General features: G+C 36.4%; 1 protein-coding gene across 2 annotated transcripts; it reads left to right on the top strand.

The window, feature by feature from the left end:
- Positions 1-123: 123 nt before the first annotated feature.
- Positions 124-16,782, top strand: smad10b (SMAD family member 10b). Of its 2 annotated transcripts, XM_087287176.1 has the most exons (13): positions 124-173; positions 657-737; positions 1,696-1,942; positions 8,489-8,663; positions 8,815-8,838; positions 9,103-9,294; positions 9,400-9,615; positions 11,311-11,415; positions 11,626-11,679; positions 11,778-11,961; positions 12,044-12,212; positions 13,449-13,587; positions 15,576-16,782. In XM_087287176.1, exons 3-13 carry the CDS (start codon positions 1,706-1,708, stop codon positions 15,785-15,787), a joined length of 1,707 nt encoding a protein of 568 aa, XP_087143302.1. In that variant the 5' UTR covers positions 124-173; positions 657-737; positions 1,696-1,705; the 3' UTR covers positions 15,788-16,782. The 2 variants fall into 2 exon arrangements, with proteins under 2 accessions (XP_087143302.1, XP_087143301.1); XM_087287175.1 differs by lacking the exon at positions 657-737.
- Positions 16,783-18,552: the final 1,770 nt, after the last annotated feature.

Genomic DNA, 18,552 nt, shown 5'->3' with positions numbered 1-18,552 from the left:
CGTAACTTTACGTTTGTCTCGCTAGGGGAGTTCTCTCTCTCTCTCTCTCTCTCTCTCTCTCTCTCTCTCTCTCTCTCTCTCTCTCTCTCTCTCTCTCTCTGCGCTGCTCTCAGCGAGCTAGTCAGACGAGCGACACACACAGAAGATACGCACATGTGACACAAAACGAACTTGTAAGTATTAGTGCTTATATCTGCTTCTATACATTTATAGTTTGTGTTTTATGTATTTTGTCATTAACATTTGCCTGGGAAACTTGGCCATACTGTCTCGGAATACCGAATAAATCAGCGTCTGATTCAGGAAGTAACTGTTTGGCATTTCCTTGACTGAAGTAGCTGAAGTTATAAGTGATGGAGACGTCTACTGTGGAAAAGCCTATCAAATGATTTGCTTTGTCAACATATATAGTTATATTATCGAATTCTATATTTTTATAATAAAGCTTTTTTTATCTGTTTTTGTAATTTTAATTAATTAAATTTTAATTACATTTTGACAGCATATTAGGCTCAAAAGTTAAAATGCATAACCTGTGCTGCATTGTCAGTGATTGTTCACTATTGCTGTAAAAACTATACAGTGGCTTCAAAAGTGTTTGGACATTTTATCCACATTTTAGTTTTTTTTTTATTATTACTTTAAATATTGCACAGTGGTTCGACACTGGTTTCACTTGAGGACTGGAAATCTGGAAAGTGGTGACCCAACGCAATGAAATAGTTTTCTGTCCAAAGGTAAACATACATACTTTTAACATCAGACATCACATTAATAGTGAATTACAGTAACCATTTAACTGAAGCTTTACCAAATGATTGACCATATTTTGACTGTTTTAAATAATGGTTTACATTACAACATGGTTGGCTTACAAAAAAATAATCAAACATAATCCTGTTGCACTACTTCACCTGATTTTGGTTTTATTGTAAAAAAAAAAAAAAAAACAACAACTAACAAACAAACAGGTAAACATGTTAAATGAGAATCTGAAATATTTTACTTAAAAAATAAAGATGATTTTGTGTTCAAAAATGTTTTATTTTGATTATGTTTTTAAATAAATAGATTTTACACTTCATATTTTCAGATATTTCATAGTATATGTATTAATTCTGGTACTATTACCATAAACCAATATATATCTACCATTTGGCAGAGGCTGATATTTAAGAAATTATGCGGGGAAAAAAATGCATTAAGTGTGGGGACTAGTGACATTAGGACTTAAGAAATGCAACCCCAAAAAAAATATTTTTTAATTAGCCTAGCAATATTTTGCTTGCCAAAAAAAGAGAATCGCTATAAAATATCCTTTATTATTATATGCTATATAATATATAGACGGTCATGCAGGTCAAAAATTTTATTAAATATTCTGCTACTGTATATATACTTTTAATTTTAAAAATCAGAAAACTCCTTGTATCACCTAACAAATAATTATGCAGAATAGCTGAACCTTATGATTTGTCATTACTAGCCAATTATCATCTGTCTCAGAAGTTCAATACAAGTTTGAAAAATCTAAATGTTTTTGCTTGAAAAGCGTTTGTGTGCTGTATTTTAGTGTACATTTTTATTGTACATTTATTTATTTGTCTTTGATACAATATGTTAGAATATCTTACTCAATTGATATAATTTTTTAATAGTACTTACTAAAGTCTTTCTCTTTCTCTTCTAAATCAGTGTGAGCAGAATGTCTGTAAATGCCCCGAGCAGCAATGATGCCTGTTTAAGCATCGTTCACAGCTTGATGTGCCACCGGCAGGGGGGAGAGAATGAGAGCTTCGCGAAACGTGCCATCGAAAGCCTGGTAAAGAAACTCAAAGAGAAACGAGATGAGCTGGACTCTCTCATCACCGCGATCACTACAAATGGAGTTCATCCAAGCAAGTGTGTCACCATTCAAAGAACGCTGGACGGACGTTTGCAGGTCAGAGACAACCAGCTAACATCATATTTTTATACTCATCTTACTTTATTTATACAGCACAATGCATTTTATCACATATTGATTACATTTGTGAAAATCAGATGATGTCTGTGGTTTGTTGTTGCAACAGGACACAAGACTATACTAACTGCTGAAATGTTAATTCAGCTGGTTTTATGCTGGTCTGTTTAGTGAACCAGCACAGCCATGCCAAACTTAGCAGCCAACATTATTTACAACAGGTCAGTGACTTTTGAAGAAGCTGGTTGACCATAAAAGCAAGTTAAGTAAGTTAAGAATCCTTGGTGGGAACAATTGCATACCAGGTTGTTCCAGCATATGAAAATTTAAGCCACAGTTTTTTTTTTGTAACTATGATTGATCAATTAAAGTGAATTAAAATGTATTTTAAGTTTTGATAATCAAATTAAAGCTAAAATTTAAATATTAGTATTTTAAAAAGCTGATTATAAGAAGAAATAATAAGCTTTTAAATAAAAAATACTGAAATTTAGAGTACTGAAATTGTTTTTTTTTAGTATTTGGATTATGAAAGTTATACATTATAATATACATATATAATCTATATAGTTGTAATTATACATATAATTATATGGGTGGCGCAGTGGATAGTTCTGTCGCCTCACAGCAAGAAGGTCGCTGGTTTGCGCCTCTGCTGGGTCAGTTGGCATTTCTGTGTGGAGTTTGCATGTTCTCCCCATGTTCGTGTGGATATCCTTCTGGTGCTCCGGTTTCCCCCACAAGTCCAAAGACATGTGATATAGGTGAATTGGGTAGACTTAAATGTCTGTAGTGTATGTGTGTAAATGGGAGTGTATGGGTGTTTCCCAGTGATGGGTTGCAGCTGGAAGGACATCCGCTGCGTAATAACATATTCCGCTGTGGCAAACCCAGATTAATAAAGGTACTAAGCTGAAAAGAAAATGAATGAATGGACGAATATAATTATATATAGTTATACATAACATACATATATTATTATTATTATTTAGTCAATTTATTTTTTAAAACCTTCTAATAATTTAAAATAAAAATAAAATTCAAATCTAAGACTTATAATTACAAAATATTAACAAATACTGCAATGATATTAATATGATGTTAAAATAATGATACTAGCATCCAAATCAATTCTCTTCTTTTTTAGCAGAGTTATCATTATGTACCAGACTGTTGGTATCATCTTACACATAAAATAGTTTGTTTTTATGGAAAAGCACATCAGCGTTGGATTATTTTTTATGAATGTGACTGCACACATTGTAAACAGGGTATGTGGCCAGTTCTCAGCTTCAAAATAAAACTAGAACATAAACAATATCAAATAAAGCTCCAGCATCAATATTCAGGAAAAGAAGCAATTTTTTCCTAAAGGTTGCATCTCCATTCCAAGTGATTGCACTATTGTCATCTGCAGGGGCAGATTTAGTGATTGGGGGACCTAAGCCCTCAAGCCATCAGGCCACAAGTTCTGAAATGCATCCTTTCTACTTTTATTTCATTTTTATTTATTTAGCAGTTTTTATATATCACTCAATCTTCTTTTCTATGTTTTATCTTAATGTAAGCTTTACATTTTAAATAATTATATATTTTTTTAATAAATTTACAATTGACTGATTTATTTTTTCTTTGCCATGATGACAGTAAATAATATTTTACAAGATATTTTTCAAGACAAGTTAGGGTTATTAGGCAAGTTATTGTATAATGATGGATTGTTGAATAGACAATCAGGGGGGAAAAAATAGATTAAAGGGGCTAAAAAAATAAAAACTGCTTTTATTCTAGCCGAAATATAACAAATAAGATTTTCTCCAGAAGACAAAAAATATTATCAGACATACTGTGAAAATTTCCTTGCTCTGTTGAACATCATTTGGGAAATATGTAAAAAAGAAAAAAAATCAAAAGGGGGTTTAATGTTTCTGACTTTAACTGTATATATATTATAAATTTGACTGCTGGACTGCTCCATGATTGGGGGTGGTGGATTTTTGTTTCATAATATTGTTTTTACATGACATTACATAATAATAATATTAATAATAATAATAACAATATTTTATTGTATATTAAATCATAATTAGGCAACGCAGTGGCGCAGTAGGTAGTGCTGTTGCCTCACAGCAAGAAGGTCGCTGGGTCGCTGGTTTAAACCTTGGCTCAGTTGGCGTTTCTGTGTGGAGTTTGCATGTTCTCCCTGTGTTTGCGTCGGTTTTCTCCGGTTGCTCCGATTTCACCCACAGTCCAAAGACCTGCTGTGCAGGTAAATTGTGAAGGCTAAATTGTCCGTAGTGTATGAGTGTGTATGTATGTGTGTGTGTGTGTGTGTGTGTGTGTGTGTGTGTGGATGTTTCCCAGAGATGGGTTGCAGCTAAAAGGGCATCCGCTGAGTAAAAAACGTGCTGGATAAGATGGCGGTTCGTTCCGCTGTAGCGACCCCGGATTAATAAACGAGACAAGCCGACAAGAAAATGAATGAATGAATGAAATCATCTTTAATTATGTAATAATTTTACTTGTTTGACTCTCATTATACAAAATATGATAGACAACGTTATATATAGTTTATAGGTATAATTTATACTTTTAAATATTTATTGGGGGCCCAAAAATGTCCTGGGGCCCTAAGCTGCTGCTTGTTGGTTAAATCCACCCCTGGAATCATAATGGATTTTCAAGACCATAATTAACTAAAATAAATACAAAATGCCTATATTCACTTACACCAACATAAAACAGTCATATCACATTACTTTTCACAATTAAGACCAAAAGTCTGGCAGACTTTCACATTGGCAGCATTTTTGAAACCATCAGAGGAGGGGAATCGAGGTATGGCTGATGTTAACATGGAAATCTTTTCTCCCAAAATAGTCATTTGAAGATTTGAGAGAGACTCAGAGAGGCTCGAGACAGAGAGTTTTCCCTTCCCCCAGCTGTAGACGGAGAGTGAGGCGGGTGGAGGGCGAGGAACGCTTGTTTTGTCTGAAACACAGGAAAGAGGCGGAGCCAAGCTTAAGCCTGTCTGTCTCGCACTCTGTGTATGTGGGAGAAAGAGAGAGACGACTGTGTCAGTATTTGAAGCATGAGTGCAATGCGTTCAAGTGGCACATTTATGCAACAAGTTCTAAATGTATATGTTCATCCGTATGTATGTGCGCTAAACTCTCTGTTTCACGTCGTACGCAGCTATTTGGGTTTGTTAGTGGAGAAATGTGATGTTTATGAAAACTAGAGAGTTCTGAGAGTTTAATATGGTGTTCTGTCTGTGTTTGAGTTTGTAAAACGTAATGGGTTTGGCAATAGACCAGCTCTGTCTCTGTGTCTGTGAGCTGACTGTCTCCGCTTTGACTCGCTCAGGAAGGTCAGTCTCCAGGGTGGAGAGTTGTAAGTCATTCCAATAGCAAATGAGGTCACAGTGTGTTGCCACTCAAACATGATTTAGAGAAGATGGTATGACAGCAGAGTCAAATGTTTTTCTGTGCTTTTTATCTTCTGTTTGCTTCCCTTTCTTTTACTTCTTTTACATTGTATCGTTTTTCTCCATGATGTTGTGGTCTTAAGCTTTTGAAATGGCTTATTAAACCTTGAACAGTCAGTAATTAGATTGGGGCCACCACAGCAGAATGAACCGACAACTATTCCAACATTTGTTTTAGCAGTGGATGTCCTTCCAGCCCAGTACTGTGAAACACCCTTACACTCTTGCATTTACACACACACTTATACACTACGGCCAATTTTGTTGACTATTCACTTATACCGCATGTCTTTCGACTGTGGGGGAAACCGGAGCACCTGGAGAAAACCCATGTGAACATGGGGAGATCATACAAACTCCACACAGAAATACCAACTGATCCTGCCAGGACTCGAACCAGCACCCTTCTTTCTCCAAGGCAACAGTGCTAACCACTGAGCCACTGTGCTGTCAGAAAAAAATGGCAAAATCTTTCGCAAATTTTAAAAAAAAACTTAGGTTGTCTGCATTCAACGTCAAGTGGAAGATATCTCTCAAAATCCTCAGCATGCATAGAAGATCAAAAATAAAAATATAATTTGAATAATGAAATAAAAATAATAATTTATTCCCTCAATTTTGTTTTCTATTCAGGCTGAAATATTACAATTTGCATATTAGCATAATAAGCATCTCTCAGAAATGTACATAATACAAAAAAGTATGGGGTCATTACAATATGATAAAATACTATATTACAATATTGAAAAATTGGTGACTGTGACAATGTATTAACTTTTATTGTTGTTCAGTAAAGCGTTAAAAGCATCTTTTACAAATCTGGTAAGTATAAGAAATGGTTTCTAAGCAACATTTTTTCTGATTTCTGGTTCATGTGACCCTGAAGACTATAGTAATGGATGTTGAAAATAAAAAAAGTATTTCACATAGTAATTTCTCAACAGTACATAATATGCTAAAAAGGGTGCCTTGGTATAAGAGTATTAAAAATCTTTATGTTTTGAACAGTAATTTATGTAAAGCACATTTTAGTTGAATTTAAAAGTTGAATGATTCTAAAATAATAATTATTATAAGTCCTGATGTTCATACTGAGCATGTTTCATACTGAAAGCCAATTAAACAGATGAGGCATCATGGTTTTCCAGTTGTGTTTTACATCATATTACAGCATCAGTCTTCTATTTCATTTGGCATTTAGTTATGTCTTACTTGTGTGCCAAAAACATCAAATACATTTTTCTCTTCGAGAATAATTCTTTGGAACAGAGCTCGGACTCAGGAAAGGGTGGAAAATGAATATAATACTGGGAATACTCTGATTATTAAGATGTTTTGGGTCAGTGCAGGAACAATAACACTAAATTGATATACTCACTGGCCATGTTATAGGCACACCTTGATAGTACTTTGTTTAACCCACTTTTGTTTTTGAGCTGCCTGATTCTTTTTGGCACAGATTAAACTAGGTGCTGGAAACAACAATTAGATGTTTTGGTCTATACTGACATGATAGCATCAAGCAGTTGCTGCATATTTGTTGACATTTTCATAATGGCACTCCACCAAATGTGCTATATTAGACTGAGATTTGGTGGCTGTGGGGGATATTTTGTGAATTATTGAATGTTTAGGAAACCAGTTTGAGATGAGCTTTAACTTTGAGACATGACACTTATGTTATCCTGTTAAAGGTAATCACAAGATGGCCACATTGTGGTCATAAAGGGATGGAGTTTGTCTTCTTCAATAATTGGTAGGCAGTGGCATTTAAATCATGCCCAATTGGTACTAAGAAGCTCAAAGTGTGCCAAGAAAATATTCCCTAGACTATTCCCAGGATCTATGCTTTCATGTTACTGATGCCAAGTTCTGACCTTCACAACCAAATATCAAGCCAGACATTGAGACTCAACATACTAGAACTGTTTCCAGACTTCTGGTACCAAATTTCTGTAAGCCTGTGAGACTTACAGCATTCTTAACTGACAGGAATGTCACCAGTCTGCTCTCTTGCTGCTGTAGCTCATCTGCTTCAAGGTTTGATGTGTTGTGCATCCATAGATGTACAGTATATGTTGATTGTAACAAGTAGTTATTTGAGTTGTATGTACAGTTGAAGTCAGAATTATAAGCCCCCCTGTTTATTTTTCCCCCAATTTCTGTTTAACAGAGTAAAGATTGTTTCAACACATTTCTAAACCTAACGGTTTTAATTACTCATTTCCAATAAGCGATTTTTTTTATCTTTGCCATGATGACAGTAGATAATATTTTACTAGATATTTTTTCAAGACACTTCTATACAGCTTAAAGTTACATTTAAAGACTTAACTAGGTTAATTAGGTTAACTAGGCAGGTTAGGGTAATTAGGCAAGTTATTTTAAGACGATGGTTTGTTCTGCAGACTATAGAAAAAATATATACAGTAGCTTAAACAGGCTAATAATTTTGACTTTAAAATGGTTCTTAAAAAATTAAAAAGTGCTTTTATTCTAGTCGAAATGAAACAAATAAGACTTTTTTCAAGAAGAAAAAATATTATCAGACATACTGTAAAAATGTCCTTGCTCTGTCAAACATCATTTGAGAAATATTTAAAAAAGAATGAAAATCAAAGGGGGGCTAATAATTCTGACTTCAACTGTATATATATATATATATATATATATATATATATATATATATATATATATATATATATATATATATATATAAAGGTGGCTGGTGAATGTAAAAGAAAACATAAGTGATTAACAAAAAGGTCGATCAGAAGTCTTCCTTTTGTTAAATGTTAATAGCTTAATCCTATGTCTAACTACACCTTAAACAAAAGAACATGCCAGTCTCAGAAGATACAGTCAATTAGGAAGAAATAGCTCATATATAAATCTAAAAAGTAGTAGAATATATAAATCTTATGATTTATAATACATTTTTAATTCATAATTCTTAACCATTATAATTCTGAATGTGTGTAAACTACAATGGATTTTTGTACTGCATGTTGAGATGAATTGTTGTCACTGCTCCTCAGGTGGCTGGACGGAAGGGTTTCCCTCATGTCATATACGCTCGTCTGTGGCGATGGCCGGACCTTCACAAGAATGAACTCAAACATGTCAAGTTCTGTCAGTATGCGTTCGATCTGAAGTATGATAACGTGTGTGTGAACCCCTACCACTATGAGCGTGTGGTGTCTCCTGGAATAGGTGAGTATGTTACTCACTTCATCACTAATACATTTTTTTGAAAATATTTTGATCAACAGGCAGTAATCTAAACATGATTTCATTATATGCCATTAAATTTATCATGCAATACATTGTGCTCTATTATTTTTTCATTCTTCTTGTTTTGCAGTGGGATTCAGTTTGCCAAACACAGGTGAGTGAAGCTCTAAATGAATAGGGCCATTAGTGCTTGTGTTTCTCCTCAATGTGAAAGAATGTCTCAAACATTCATCACGGCTAATCGCTGATGGCCCTGATCGGCATGCTGCTGGCAGCCAGCCTTTAATCAGACAGAGACTGCCATAAAATGTGTCAGATCGAGACAAGCAAGGACTCGCCTTGCAGTGAGAGGCATAAACAGGAGCATGAGCTTGGAGAGGAGCTCAACAATGTTTTGACACTCTTTCTCATCCCTCAGGCAGGATAATAAAAGAAGAGCACATACATGACTGCATCCAGTTGGAGGGTCCGTCTAGTATGACATTACAGCATGACCACCATCCTCCAGATCACTACAGCCCACAGCCGCTGAGACTGATGTCCCAAGAGCCACCCCAGAGGACCACTTCATCTGTAACTCTCTACCCCAACCTGCCCCTTTCTCCACCCCGTAAGTACAGCAAAACTTTGATTAAGCAAACCAGTTGACAGAGTAGTTTGATATTGATAATAAGTAATTTAAAGTGATTTTCTATCTGTCTAACTCTATCCAAAGCGAGCGCTCCTAGGTTGTCCATACAGGCTGAACGTCCTGAAGGTCTTCTCCAGATCGCATCACCAGCAGGACGGGCCTTGTCCACCAGCACTCCACCCTCCACTCCAACACACAGTCATCCACCCACACACAGCCAACCTTCATCCCAGCAGCCTTCTGTCAGCCAGAGCGAATACAGCAACTCCAAGCACACACAGACACAGAGCTCTTACCATAGTGAGTTATACATTGTGTAAAGGTTCTTTACTATCTACTGTAGCTCAATTGGAGTGTTTGTTTTAGAACCTGGCACATTTTCTCCATTAGCTTGGTTTATTTGTGCATATGTGAACATGCCAATTGCTCTCAAAACCAACCAAACAACCAACCAACCAACCAACCAACTCAAATCCAACAAACCAGCCAACCTAAAACCAGTCAACAAACCAGCCAGTAAAATCAACCAACCTAGATCCAACAAACCAACCAAGTTAGAACCAGTCAACAAACCAGCCAGTAAAGTCAACCAACCTAGAACAGAACCAGCCAGCAAATTAGTCAATAAAACTAACCACCCAGCAAAGCCAACCAACCTGGTTCCAACAAATTAGCCAACCTAGAACTAAATAACAAACCAGCCAGTAAAACCAACCAACCTAGAACCAGCTAACCAACAAGCCAGTCAAAATTAACCAACCCAATTCCGACAAACCAGCCAACCTAGGACCAACCAACAAACCAGTCAGTAAAATCAACCAACCCAGATCCAAAAAACCATCCATCTTAGAACCAGTTAACAAACCAGCCAGTAAAACCAACCAACATAGAACCAGCCAACAAAACAGTCAGTAAAACGAACCATCCAGTAAAACCAACCAACCCAGATCCAACAAATCAGCCAACCTAGTACCAGATAGCCAACCAGCCAAAACAGTCAGTAAAACCAACCATTTAACAAATCAACCAACCAACAAAAGCATCTTGAAAACAAACTCTGGAGCAGTTTGGTTGACTGGTGTGAAAAAGTAACAATTTTAACCCCAAAGTTATTATATGCATTTTTTGTATTCATATCCAAAAAAATGGTCACATATACACAAATCCTGCATACCGAGTCTGATGCGTATTAATCAATTACACGCACAACATCCAGAGTCAATTTAAGCAGTGATGCTTGTTCTCTCTCCTCTTCAAAATAGAAGAAGAAAGAGGAATAGGAATAGGCCACATATTGTGTTAATTCTATACTGCATAGAAAGGAAGGCGAGTTTTGCTCATTATCAAAGAGCTGCTCAGGATTATCCCAAAAGTTTATTTCAGAAAATCAATGGAATTTTGATACATTGCTTGTGATACTTCACACATTTACATATGTTAACAAAACCGAAACACAGACTGGCAGTACTATAGAGATTATAATAGATGGTGGCCACATTGACATATTGGAGCAAGCAATAATGTCTATGGGCAGTATATCAAAGGTATGGATACACACACACCAAACAGCAGCAGGAGAGAAGTGCTACAGCGGATCCCAACACTCTGCTACATTCTGTCTTTATTTTACACACTGTCATAAAGTTATCTTTCTGGGCATTCTGTATTTTGCCTTTCACTACGGTAGATCTGAACCGTCAAAACACCTCTCAAAGTGCTTTTCATGTGAAAAACACAACAAATCGAAGCTGATTCGATTTTTTTTTTTACTACGGACGAAAATTGTCAATATGATTCACACAATGTGAGGTCAAATTTATTTTTTAAAGTGTGAAAGTTACAGATAAAAAACTCTGATCCAGTAAGCAATAATCTGGAATAAATTAAAATGTGTTCACCATTGACTTTTTTAATATTATCAAGACTCTCAATTGTGTTCTTTTATGCATTGAAAATTGGAACAACTAATTTGCTTTAAATTTAATTGTGTTTCAGCGACAACCTGGACAGGGACCAGCACAGCCTCTTATACTCCTACTGGACCACAGCAGAATGGGCGGAGTCACCAGCAAGCCCCTCCCCCTCACACTAGCCACTTCTGTTAGTAAAAACTGACATCATGTCTACACCCAATCTTCTGAATGCTATATAATAACTCATTATAGAAAAGAATGAATAAAATAACATTTAAAAATAGATAATCGTAATGTTATTTTTCATGATCATATTTATCAGTAACTATGATATACCTAACATATGCCCTTCGTTGCATTTTAAATGTGTTTTGTTTTCATTTTATACTGTTTTTAGGGTCTCAGCATCACACACCGACATCATATCCTCAACCAGTCTCCAATCATCCAGGTACACACAAACATGATTATCTACATGAAAAATGTATATAATCAATTCGTATTAACCATAATGCATGGTGTAAATGTTTTATTGTGTGTGCACTACAGGCCCAGAGTTCTGGTGTTCAATCTCTTATTTTGAGATGGACGTGCAAGTTGGGGAGATGTTCAAAGTTCTAGCAAACTGTCCAGTGGTGACGGTAGATGGATATGTGGACCCTTCGGGTGGAGACCGCTTCTGTCTGGGTCAGCTTAGTAATGTTCACCGAACTGATGCCAGCGAGAGGGCACGGTCAGTGTGCATTCAGCATATAAATTACACATGTTTATAAAAGGAAATGCGAGCATATGAATGCCTGACATCCACCCAACAGGCTTCACATTGGTAAAGGGGTTCAGCTGGAGTGCCGTGGGGAAGGGGACGTGTGGATGCGCTGCCTTAGTGACCATGCTGTCTTTGTGCAAAGTTACTACCTTGACAGAGAGGCAGGGAGAGCGCCAGGGGACGCGGTTCACAAGATCTACCCCGGAGCCCTCATTAAGGTGCACCTTTAATGACATCACACCTTTTAACTGCTTCCTTCGGTGCAGTTAAATCAGATCTACCACATCTAAAACAGAAGGAGAAAAACCATGTGCTAGTAGTACACTACAGATAATACATGTATTTGTAAAATCTGTTATTTCCAGGAAAAAATTAGAATAGTGTAAATCATTAGGATTAACCGTTGTGTTATGTTAGATTTTCATCAACTTTCGGGTACTTTTGAGTCACAAATGTCTCTTTATTTCAGCAAATGGAATAATATTTGGTAATGAATCTTACTTTGACACATATTTTGGGAAAATTATTTGAATATGTAAAAAAAAACAACAACAACACACTCTGGGCAAATTTTCCACCCTTTCATTATGTTCGAGGCTGTCTTTGGCCCATTGACTTTCATTATAGTTCCTTTTTTATTGCAAAGCAATGGCACCATATTATTATCCATTCTTGATTGTTGGTGGTTTTTCCATTTAGGAAGATGTACAATTTGTCATTTTTATCTTATTCGTCAGTTACAGTGCAAAAAAAGCTTATTTTATGGCTTTTATATTGAGTTTTATGGAGTATAGTGTGTGAGGGTGTTTTTTTTATCTTATTTGTTTATTCAAGAATTAAAATATACAACCACAACCAGGAGATCAATATTAATGAGATACAAATAAGGAAAAATGCAAGCTACATCAGCTGCAGAAAGAAAAAAGACTAACAAAACAAAGAAAGGGGTAAGTGATTTGCAATTGTATAAAAGGCATGAGAGAGACCTTTGCATACTTGAAACATCAGAGAAAATCAAAATAAGCACCTCAGCTCCCAGAACATAGTAAGCATAGTGAGTGTATTTATACATACACACTATAATGTGATGTTATACTCCATAGAAATCTATATAAAACCCAGAAACGTTTTTGCACAGGCCTATCTAAAGGGTTAATGTTGCACAGGCCTATCTAAAGGGTTAATGTTGCCAACTGATGATGAACAGTAAAATTAAATGTTTGACCTCCTCCCAACAGGGAAAACCACCAACAATCAAGAGTGCATGATTATATGGTGTCATGCAATGAAAAAATGTCATTATAATGAAAGTCAGTGGGGCAAAAACAGCCACTAACATAATGAAAGGGTAGTCAATTTGAACAGTGCGTATGGGTTAAAAATTAGGATGTAAAAGACTGAAATATCTAGCTCAGTTCAAGCACAGGTAAATAAATGTCATTGAACTCTTCTAGGTGTTTGATCTCCGTCAGTGTCACAGGCAAATGCAGCAGCAGGCAGCGACTGCACAGGCAGCAGCGGCTGCTCAGGCTGCAGCGGTGGCTGGGAGCATCCCTGGGCCTGGTAGTGTTGGAGGAATCGCTCCAGCCATCAGTGAGTCACTGCTCCCACAATTATTGGTTTCAGTAGTATCAATATTTCAGTGTTTTCAAAAACAATTCTTCAAACCCATAGACCAAGCTTTTTAATTCTGTGCCAGTTTTTTTGAGTTTGCAGTCCACAGCAAATAAGTGCCAAGAAAGCGTAGCTTTCTGTTAATTTATGTCGGCAAGCTGCATGATAACATACAGTATGAGTTGTGTAGTTTAATTCAAGTACAAAGGACTCTGGTTTTTAGGAAGAACATTACCAACATAACAGCACAACCAGCGTAGTCAGATATGTAAGCGAATTACCTTATGAGCTGCTTCTTTTAAATGAGCCAAAAACATACAACAAAACTATTTTAGCCAGATTCACAAAAATGACTCTTATGAAGCAGTTTTTTTTTAAATGAATCAAAAACATATTAGCCCAGTGTTGTCTGATTCTTGAACAAATGACTCTTTTGAACTAATTATATTTGGTAAATCAAATGCTTAATGCAGGAGGCTAATTCATGAGCAAATGAATGTATCTTTTTTTTTTTTTGAAGACAATATATACTCTATAACTGTAGGTTAACCATGTTTATATCCTGCCCACTGTACACACAACTTCTCAACTCTTCTGATTTTGACTAATGCAATGATATGCACCTTTTGTGGAGCTGCTTTGGAATGACAATCATTGTGAAAAGTGCTACACAAGCAAACTTGAATTTAATCAAAACATAAAACACAACAAGAGTTTTCTGATTCATGAACAAATGAACGGATTCTTCTGATGTTTAATAATGAATTCAACACATGCAGCATGGCCAGTGTAAACTACCTGACTAAAGTCTAGTCGTCGATCCTAGTTGAAAGAGCAACAAATAATAACTTGATGATTAGTTGATGATTTGGAAAAGTGGCAGAAGGTAGATTTGTCTGTTGAACTGCATCCCAATCATCACAAATACTGCCTATTGGAACCCACATGATCCCAAGATTCTCACAGAAACCAGTCAAGTTTGGTGAAAGAAAAGTCATGGTTTTGGTGTTGCATCAACATGAATGGCAACATCAACAGACTGAAGTTTCAAGACATTTGTGCTGCCCATTACATAACAAACCACAGGAGAGGGCAAATTCTTCAGCAGGATAGCGCTCCTTCTCATACTTGAGCCTCCATATCAAAGTTCCTGAAAGCAAAGGTCAAGGTGCTCCAGTATTGGCCAGCCCAGTCACCAGACATGAACTTTATTGAGCATGTCTGGGGTAAGATGAAGGAAGAGGCATTAAAGATGAATACAAAGAATCTTGATAAACTCTGAAAGTCCTGCAAGAACGCTTTCTTTGCCATTTTAGATAACGTTATAAATAAGTTGTTTGAGTTATTGCTGAGATGTATGGATGCAGTCCTCCAAGCTCATGTGACTCATACACAATAGTCATTCTTTTCCACTGCACCATAACTTTATATTCTATACTGTACATTATTTCTGTTAGGTGACAAGACTTTTGTCTAAGCAAAGTCAGATCTGACTGTCCTAATAAAATAATTAAAAATCAAGGCATGATCGTATTTTATTTAGGTAAAGTAGGCATAATCTAGAGGCCTTTGCCCTTTATATAAGCCACTTCTGATATTAAATGATCAACTAGAAGTCAAGTTATTATTTGTTGTTCCTAAAACTGGGATAGACGACAAGACTTTTGTAAGGTAGTGTATAGTCTGATTCATAACCAAATAACTAATACAAGCTGGTTGTGTTTTAGTTAAATCAGATTCTCCAATAAATGACTCTTTTCATAAAAAATACAGCTTGACCAGTACTTTCTGATTCACAAACAGTAAACTCTTTATATTTAGTCCTAGAATTTTTGTAATGTGCCAAGCTAGATTACAACTGCTGAGAGAGAATTTTATGAATTGAATCCTGAGCCAGTAAAGAAGAATGGAATCACATCATATGTCCAGCCCTACTCTTACAGATTCTCCCTCATACAATTTGGCAGGTCTGTCTGCTGCAGCTGGGATAGGTGTTGATGACCTGCGTCGCCTGTGCATCCTGCGCCTCAGTTTTGTGAAGGGCTGGGGACCCGACTACCCTCGACAGACCATCAAACAAACACCGTGCTGGGTGGAAGTACATCTACACCGTGCCCTGCAGCTGCTGGACGAGGTCCTGCACACTATGCCCCTCGCTGACCCCGGACCTGCCAACTGACCCACAGACTGCAAAATAACAAGTTCTGTCACAAAAACATTTAGGTCGACAGACAGAAAGAAACCTGCACGGGCAAACAGTGACTCATAATACCAAACACACACATAAGCCGTTGTGCCTTCACACACACAGTGTTTCCACAGACATGGCCAGCAAAGTGCCACTGAACTGACCAGTGTTTAGTCCTGTCTTGGGTATTGTTGACAAGGTTGTCATGGTAACACAGACCAAAGGCCCCACTGATGAGTAAACACTAAAGGTCCTGATGTACTCAGAGCAGATTTTTTTGTTCTTCATTTAGTGCTTAAAGAGTGTGTAATTCTTGTACAATGGTACAGAGAATACCCACCCACTCTGAATTTACAATGGTGAGAAAATAGCAGCTAAGAAAGCATCTGTTTGGGAAAATTCTGCAGTTCGGCTTTACAATCAAGTCTTGGCACACTTATTTATACCGAATAATAATTACACTTTAATTTGTACTACAAAGTAGCTCTTTACAGCTTGTTTTTACTTGTAGACCCACAGATAATTCTACAATACCCACAGGATGATGGTAGCTTAAAGCTCTGATATTTAAATATTTTATTTTTCATTCATTCAGTTTCTTTTGGTCCCTTTATTAATCTGGGGCCACCACAGCAGAATGAACCACCAACTTATCCAGTATATGTTTTATGCAGCCGATGCCCTTCCAGCTGCAACCCATCACTGGGAAACATCCATACACACTCATTCACACACATACACTACGACACTACGAACAATTGAGCTTATCCAATTCACACAGCACATCTTTGGACTTGTGGGGGGAAACCGGAGCACCGGGAGGAATCCCACACGAACACAGGGAGAACATGTAACCTCCACAGAGAAATGCCAACTTACCCAGCCAAGGCTCAAACCAGTGACCTTCTTGCTGTGAGGCAATCGTGCTATCCATTGCGCCACCGACACCCTATTTTATTTTTCTTCAATAAATGTTGCAATATGAATACAGTTTTGCAAGATGTTTTGTATAGCTCAAATTGGCATTTTTCTGGGAGTCTTTCTAGATTCAGGTACAGAACATTGCAATGCAAAAATGCTTTTCTTACTTTGCTTTATTTAATTACTAGTTGAAATATTCTTAAATCAAGTAAAAACATTGTTTTGTTTTCACCTTAAGTTAAAGTTGAGAGTTTTTCCTTAAAACAAGCACATTTATCTGTCTATGGGAGAAGTAAAATAATCTTGTATTTGCTGTGAAATGTGGATGTTTGGACTAGAAACGAGACAAATTCAAAGTAAGATAAGCATTTCTTTTTTTTTCGTATAAATAATTAAATACAAATAATCTTTGTTACACCTCCAAACATTATAATTTTTGAGCCCAAATGTTTTAAATTCTCTTGAAATGCTCTGTAGGCAGCACAGTGGCGCAGTTCAATCAAGGAGGAAACCCATGCATAGACTGGGAGAACATGCAAACTCCATACAGAAATGCCAACTGACCGAGCTGGGGCCCAAACCAGCAACTCCTTGCTGTGAGGGGACAGTGCTAACCACTGAGCCATCATGTCACCCAAGAAAGTCATTAATGATGCTGCTTGCGAACCTACAACCTTAGTGTTGGTAACGTAATGCTCAGCTCACTGAGCTAGCTGATCAGACATGTCTTACTGGTTATAAAAAATATTGTATTTAGCCAAAATTTGCATCCTGGCATAAATTGGAAAACCAAGACATTTTCTCCAAGACTAGCATTTTTTATTTATTTATTAATTTTATTTTTTTGTATTTTTTGTAGGAGAACAGCATAATGCTTCATTCTTATTTTTCTGATTGCTAGGAGTTGCAAAATTCAACTTTGGGTGAAACACACTGCTCCTCACTTTCACCGCTTGTCAGCGGTCCAATCACCATGGAGGAGGGACACCAATCAGATCAAAGCATTGTTCATAATCAACGAACACAGCAGCAAACAAATGACAAATTGGCTATAAATTTTTTATACACAAAAATAAGTTTCTAAAAACAAAACCTATTTTTAATACCTTCCTTGTTGAAATTTCGTACAATATTGAATCTCTTAAGCTTATTAATAATAATAAGAATAATAAGTTTCTTAAAGCTTATGACAATCTTTTTTCTTAATGATTGAGGCTGTGTATTTTTCTCTCTCTCTCTTCTTTTTTATTTTTTGTTATTGTATTTTTTCTTCAATGCAGTGATGTTATTATTTTTGTATTCAATAAAAAAATGACAAATTGGCTACACTCATATAAAAAAAGAAGGCAAACATTTTGATTATCCTGATGGCGAGCAGCAGTTGGCCAACAGGTCATAAATTCGCCAAAACTACCAATTAAACCTTCAGTACATTTCCTGAGCAACAGTTTTTGCCATTTTAGGTAGATCTCATCTTAACACACTGATATTTGTTTATCTTTGGAGGGTAAAAAATATCTGAAGTGTAATTTTATGTTTAGGTTTTGCTCTCGTCCGACTGCACAGATTCCAATATGTTTTGGCCTCAGTTATGTCATATTATGAGAAAAGTAAGTCTGAAAAAGATCTGTTTTATGTTCTGTAATTTTAAATCTATGTTGCCAGTTCATTCCACTGTGGTGGCCCCAGATTAATAAAGAGACTAAGCTGAAAAGAAAATGAATGAATGAATGAACAATGCAGCTGATCTGAATGCAAAGTGCAGGCCGTCAGGAACAAATACATTAAAACCAGCTAACAGCAAGAACAGAAATGGGCTGTATTCCACAGACCAG

This window comes from Danio rerio, chromosome 16 (genome assembly GCF_052040795.2).
Source record: "Danio rerio strain M-AB ecotype USA chromosome 16, GRCz13ab, whole genome shotgun sequence".
Classification (NCBI taxonomy): Eukaryota; Metazoa; Chordata; class Actinopteri; order Cypriniformes; family Danionidae; genus Danio; species Danio rerio.
This window is presented reverse-complemented; position numbering and strand designations above follow the sequence as displayed.

Coding starts and splice junctions, on each gene's coding strand:
- smad10b (XM_087287175.1), top strand. CDS start 1,706: ATGTCTGTAAATGCCCCGAGCAGCAATGATGCCTGTTTAAGCATCGTT. Junction 8,664..8,814: donor TGTGGTGTCTCCTGGAATAG/GTGAGTATGTTA, acceptor CTTGTTTTGCAG/TGGGATTCAGTTTGCCAAAC. Junction 11,962..12,043: donor GATGCCAGCGAGAGGGCACG/GTCAGTGTGCAT, acceptor TCCACCCAACAG/GCTTCACATTGGTAAAGGGG.